The sequence below is a fragment of the Mus caroli genome, unplaced genomic scaffold (assembly GCF_978045245.1).
Source record: "Mus caroli unplaced genomic scaffold, Mus_caroli_1 scaffold_8, whole genome shotgun sequence".
Lineage (NCBI taxonomy): Eukaryota > Metazoa > Chordata > Mammalia > Rodentia > Muridae > Mus > Mus caroli.
This window is the reverse complement of record NW_028227263.1, coordinates 41,696,681-41,703,302: the sequence shown is the minus strand read 5'-3', so window position 1 is coordinate 41,703,302 and position 6,622 is coordinate 41,696,681. Positions and strand designations below refer to the sequence as shown.

Sequence of the window (6,622 nt, the reverse complement as noted above, 5' to 3'; positions counted from 1 at the left end):
CTTCATTCTCATTCACTCCTATTATCCGTAGGTTTGGTCTTCTCATTGTGTCCTGTATTTCCTGGATGTTTTGAGTTAGGATCTTTTTGCATTTTCCATTTTCCTTGATTGTTGTGCCGATGTTCTCTATGGAATCTTCTGCACCTGAGATTCTCTCTTCCATCTCTTGTATTCTGTTGCTGATGCTCGCATCTATGGTTCCAGATTTCTTTCCTAGGGTTTCTATCTCCAGTGTTGCCTCATTTTGGGTTTTCTTTATTGTGTCTACTTCCCTTTTTAGGTCTAGTATGGTTTTGTTCATTTCCATCATCTGTTTGGATGTGTTTTCCTGTTTTTCCTTGAGGACTTCTACCTGTTTGATTGTGTTATCCTGTTTTTCTTTAAGGACTTGTAACTCTTTAGCCATGTTCTCCTGTAATTCTTTAAGTGAGTTATTAAAGTCCTTCTTGAGGTCCTCTACCATCATCATGAGATATGCTTTTAAATCCAGGTCTAGCTTTTCAGGTGTGTTGGGGTGCCCTGGACTGGGCCAAGTGGGAGTGCTGGGTTCTGATGATGGTGAGTGGTCTTGGTTTCTGTTAGTAAGATTCTTACGTTTACCTCTAGCCATCTGGTAATCTCTGGAGTTGTTATAGTTGTCTCTGTTTAGAGATTGTTCTTCTGGTGATTCTGATTACCGTCTATCAGCAGACCTGGGAAACAGGCTCTCTCCTCTGAGTTTCAGTGGTTAGAGCACTCTCTGCTGACAAGCTCTCCTCTTAAAGGGAAGGTGTACAGATATCTGGTGTTTGGACCTCCTCCTGGCCGAAGAAGAAGGCCCAAAACAGGACCTTTCCCAGATGCTGTGTTGCTTTGGCAGGTCATAGAAGCTGTCAGCTTCTGTGGTGCACACTCTCACCTGTGCAGACTAAGTTCCTGTGTTCGGCGGAGTCCGGGATCCAAGATGGCGCTCCCTGCTCCTGAGGCAGAGGGCTCCCGTGCAGGGCAGACCACTGTCCTCCGGCTGGGAGGGTGCCGGATGTCTGCGGCCCAAAAAGGGTGCTGCCTCAGCGGCTCTGTGGCTCCCGCCTGTCCCAGAAGCTGTCTGCCTCTGTGGTGCTCACTCTCACCTGTGCAGACTAAGTTTGGTGGAGTCCCGGAGCCAAGATGGCGCTCCTGTGCAGGGCAGACCACTGTCCTCTGGCTGGGCTCATTTATTCTTTGAGATTGTAATATGCTATTATTAGTTTTGCCTCCCTTCCCTCCCTCCAAACCCTCTCATAGGTCACCTATTATGCTAAGATGACTCAACAAAACTGGAGAACCTGGATGAAATGGAGAAGTTCCTACACAGATACCAGGTACCAAAGTTGAATCAAGATCAGGTTAATGATCTAAACAGCCCTATATCCCCCAAAGAAATAGAAGCAGTCATTAATAGTCTCCCAACCAAAAAAAGCCCAGGACCAGATGGGTATAGTGCAGAGTTCTATCAGACCATCAAAGAACATCTAATCCCAGTTCTTCACAAACTATTCCACAAAATAGAAACAGAAGGTACTCTACCCAACTCATTCTATGAAGCCACAATTACTCTGATACCTAAACCACAAAAAGACCCAACAAAGATAGAAAACTTCAGACCAATATCCCTTATGAATATTGATGCAAAAATCCTCAATAAAGTTCTTGCTAATCGAATCCAAGAGCACATCAAAACAATCATCCATCCTGGCCAAGTATGTTTCATCCCAGGGATGCAGGGATGGTTCAATATATGGAAATCCATCAACGTAATCCAGTATATAAACAAACTCAAAGACAAAAACCACATGGTCATCTCGTTAGATGCGGAAAAAGCATTTGACAAGATCCAACACCTATTCATGATAAAAGTCTTGGAAAGATCAGGAATTCAAGGCCCATACCTAAACATGATAAAAGCAATCTACAGCAAACCAGTAGCCAACATCAAAGTAAATGGTGAGAAGCTTGAAGCAATCCCTCTAAAATCAGGGACTAGACAAGGCTGTCCACTTTCTCCATACCTATTCAACATTGTACTTGAAGTCTTAGCCAGAGCAATTCGACAACAAAAGGAGATCAAAAGGATACAAATTGGAAAAGATGAAGTCAAAATATCACTTTTTGCAGATGATATGATAGTATATATAAGTGACCCTAAAAATTCCACCAGAGAATTCCTAAACCTGATAAACAACTTCAGTGAAGTAGCTAGATATAAAATTAACTCAAACAAATCAATGGCCTTTCTCTACACAAAGAATAAACAGGCTGAGAAAAAAATTATTGAAACAACACCCTTCTCAATAGTCACAAATAATATATCTTGGCATGACTCTAACTAAGGAAGTGAAAGATCTGTATAATAAAAACTTCAAGTCTCTGAAGAAAGAAATTCTAGAAGATCTCAGAAGATGGAAAGATCTCCCATGCTCATAGATTGGCAGGATCAACATTGTAAAAATGGCTATCTTGCCAAAAGCAATCTACAGATTCAATGCAATCCCCATCAAAATTCCAAATCAATTTTTCAACGAATTAGAAAGTGCAATCTGCAAATTCATCTGGAATAACAAAAAACCTAGGATATCAAAAACTCTTCTCAAGGATAAAAGAACCTCTGGTGGAATCACCATGCCGGACCTAAAGCTTTACTACAGAGCAATTGTGATAAAAACTGCGTGGTACTGGTATAGCGACAGACAAGTAGACCAATGGAATAGAATTGAAGACCCAGAAATGAACCCACACACCTATGGTCACTTGATCTTTGACAAGGGAGCTAAAACCATCTAGTGGAAGAAAGACAGCATTTTCAACAAATGGTGCTGGCACAACTGTTTTTTAACATGTAGAAGAATGCAAATCGATCCATTCCTATCTCCTTGTACTAAGGTCAAGTCTAAGTGGATCAAGGAACTTCACATAAAACCAGAGACACTGAAACTTATAGAGGAGAAAGTGGGGAAAAGCCTTGAAGATATGGGCACAGGGGAAAAATTCTTGAATAGAACAGCAATGGCTTGTGCTGTAAGATCGAGAATTGACAAGTGGGACCTCATGAAACTGCAAAGCTTCTGCAAGGCAAAAGACACCATCAATAAGACAAAAAAACCACCAACAGATTGGGAAAGGATCTTTACCTATCCTAAATCAGATAAGGGACTAATATGCAATATATATAAAGAACTCAAGAAGATGGACTCCAGAAAGTCAAATAACCCCATTAAAAAATGGGGCTCAGAACTGAACAAAGAATTCTTACCTGAGGAATACCGAATGGCAGAGAAGCATCTGAAAAAATGTTCAATATCCTTAATTATCAGGGAAATGCAAATCAAAACAACCCTGAGATTCCACCTCACACCAGTCAGAATGGCTAAGATCAAAAATTCAGGTGACAGCAGATGCTGGCGAGGATGTGGAGAAAGATCCTCCATTGTTGGTGGGATTGCAAGGTTGTACAACCACTCTGGAAATCAGTCTGGCGGTTCCTCAGAAAATTGGACATAGTACTACCGGAGGATCCAGCAATACCTCTCCTGGGCATATATCCAGAAGATGTCCCAACCCGTAAGAAGGACACATGCTCCACTATGTTCATAGCAGCCCTATTTATAATAGCCAGAAGTTGGAAAGAACCCAGATGTCCCTCAACAGAGGAATGGATACAGAAATTATGGTACATTTACACAATGGAGTACTACTCAGCTATTAAAAAGAATGAATTTATGAAATTCCTAGCCAAATGGATGGACCTGGAGGGCATCATCTTGAGTGAGGTAACACAATCACAAAGGAACTCACACAATATGTATTCACTGATAAGTGGATATTAGCCCAAAACTTAGGATACCCAAGATATAAGATACAATTTGCTAAACGCATGAAACTCAAGAAGAATGAAGACCAAAGTGTGGACAATATGCCCCTTCTTAGAATTGGGAACAAAACACCCATGGAAGGAGTTACAGAGACAAAGTTTCGAGCTGTGATGAAAGGATGAACCATCTAGAGACTGCCATATCCAGGGATCCATCCCATAATCAGCTTCCAAACGCTGACACCATTGCATACACTAGCAAGATTTTGCTGAAAGGACCCATATATAGCTGTCTCTTGTGAGACTATGCATGGGCGTAGCAAACACAGGAGTGGATGCTCACAGTCAGCTTTTGGATGTATCACAGGGCTCCCAATGGAGAAGCTAGAGAAAGTACCCAAGGAGCTAAAGGGATCTGCAACCCTATTGTTGGAACAACATGATGTACTAACCAGTACCCACGAGTTCTTGTCTCTAGCTGCATATGTATCGAAAGATGGCCTAGTCGGCCATCACTGGAAAGAGGCCCATTGGACTTGCAAACTTTATATGCCCCAATATAGGGGAATGCCAGGGCCAAAAGAATGGGAATGGGTGGGTAGGGAAGTGGGGGGCGGTATGGGGGACTTTTGGGATAGCATTGGAAATGTAATTGAGGAAAATATGTAATAAAAAATTTTAAAAATTAAAAAAAAGAAAAAAAAATAAATGAAAGTCTTGTTCTGTTTTTAAATTTCAAACACAATGTCATAGGTTGAGATTGGTGTTCAGAAATGTAGGCCCTGTCTTCTAACTTTAATCTCAATGACCACATACTTAGTACTAAAACAATGATTGAAAGTTGTCTTTACATTCCATGCTTTTATTTTGTGCTAGTTGTTTTAAACGTGACATTTTATAGTTTCGTTTTACAATAATTCATTATCATAAATTTTATTCATACAATGATTTTAAACACAGCAACAGAGCAATACTTCATCACATAATGTAAGTTGATCTTTATGCGGGAGCTAAGCCATTCTGGATGAATTCATGTGAGACTAATGTTGGTTTAGAAGCAAGTAGCTTTCATCTCACATGCATTTTTTTTTTTTAGGGTAGAGTTCCCTCTCACAGGAGTGTCTTGAATTGTTACTCTAGACAGTAATAGTTTAGTTAGTGACTTAGTTTGCAATGAAACAGTTCAAATTATGTATTTCAATAGTCTATAAATCTTGACTATACAATGCATACACACACACACACACACACACACACACACACACACACACATTATCACAATCCTTTGAGTAGTCTTGGAAACAGAACTTGAGAATGAACACATAGAAAAAATGGAGTGAGACCACTCTTTTGTGGTCCTATACTTTCCGTAATATCCACAGTTTATCAGGAGACATTACTAGGTCTTGGGTGGTTGTCAAAGGTCTCAGATAGCCTCATCATTTATCAAGTTGATGGGTTATTACTGCTATTCACATCGTATAAAGTTCATCTGCACAAGCATTTGGCCACCCTGTCCCGTATCTCCTTCATTTTAATACCGTAGATAATTGGGTTGAACACCGAAGGTATGAGAAGGTAGAGATTGGCAAGAATAATGTGAGCATGAGGTGGAATGTGGTGGCCAATGCGGTGGGTGATGGATGAAAACAGTGCAGGTACATAAGTGATGAGAATGACAAAGAGGTGGGCTGAGCATGTGTTGAGGGCTTTGAAGGTGGCATCTCGAGAGTTGAGGCGTACCACACTCTGCAGGATGCAGACATACGAGAAACCAATTAGAAGCAGATCGAGTCCCACTACAAGCAAGATCACGAAGAGCCCATAAATCCTATTTGGTCTGGTGTTACTACAGGCCATTTTTACCACAGCCATATGGTCACAGTATGTGTGGGAAATGACCCTGTGACAGAAAGTCAGCCTTTGAAGTAGAAGAGGCATGGGCAGGATAAGGATGACACCCTTGGCAAGTGCCACCAGTCCTAGGCGTCCAACTAGAGAATGGCTTAAAATTGTGTTGTAGCGTAGTGGCTCACACACAGCCACAAAGCGGTCAAAGGCCATTGCAACAAGTAGGGCTGATCGTACCACTGAAGCTCCATGAATGAAGAACATCTGTGTGAAACAGGCATAGATGGCTATGACTCGATCATCAAACCAGAAGAGGCACAGGACCTTGGGCACAAGAGCTAGAGTAGAGATGAGGTCAGCCACCATCAGCAGGGCCAGGAGCAGATACATTGGTGTGTGAAGTGTGGGGTCTGTGATAACCAAGAAGAGGATAGCACCATTGCCAATGAGGATGGCCAAGAGCATGGAAGTGAATGGAACAGAGAGCCACAAGTGTTGGGATTCTAAGCCGGGCACTCCCAAAAGAGTGAAAGTCATGAAACTGGAGTGGTTGAAGATTAACATGCCAGAAACTGGTAGTAGTTGTTAAAGAAGGTTGAAATACCTGCCAATGAGACATGGGTGTTGGTTGATTTTATTGGTTTTGGTTCCAGTGGTTTGTTAGTTTTAACCCGGAGAAAAATGTCATAATGTCTTCTTACAGTCATGTAATGCACAGCCCAGTTTCAGTCCTATCTCTAAGACCTTTTATTGTTTTAATGATCAATTTTTATGGGTTTTAGCCTTCAATATAAAGGATATATAGAAAGTCTTTATTTTCACCTTGACAGTTCAGCAATCCTATGCCTTGAAAAAAAAAGCCACCCATCCCCCACCATGACAGCAAGATCACTTAGTAGGTAACATGCTTGCTGTGCAAAAGTGATGACCTATTTTAGATTCTTG

The 6,622-nt window shown here is 41.3% G+C and overlaps 1 protein-coding gene across 1 annotated transcript; it reads right to left on the bottom strand.

The window, feature by feature from the left end:
• Window positions 1-5,314: 5,314 nt before the first annotated feature.
• Window positions 5,315-6,241, bottom strand: LOC110297211 (olfactory receptor 52P1-like). Its single transcript, XM_021165951.1, has one exon. The coding sequence runs from the start codon at window positions 6,239-6,241 to the stop codon at window positions 5,315-5,317; it is 927 nt and encodes a 308-aa protein (XP_021021610.1).
• Between the last annotated feature and the right edge of the window lie 381 nt (window positions 6,242-6,622).

Excerpts from the sequence above, each read along its gene's own strand:
- LOC110297211 (XM_021165951.1), bottom strand. The coding sequence starts at position 6,241 with ATGTTAATCTTCAACCACTCCAGTTTCATGACTTTCACTCTTTTGGGA.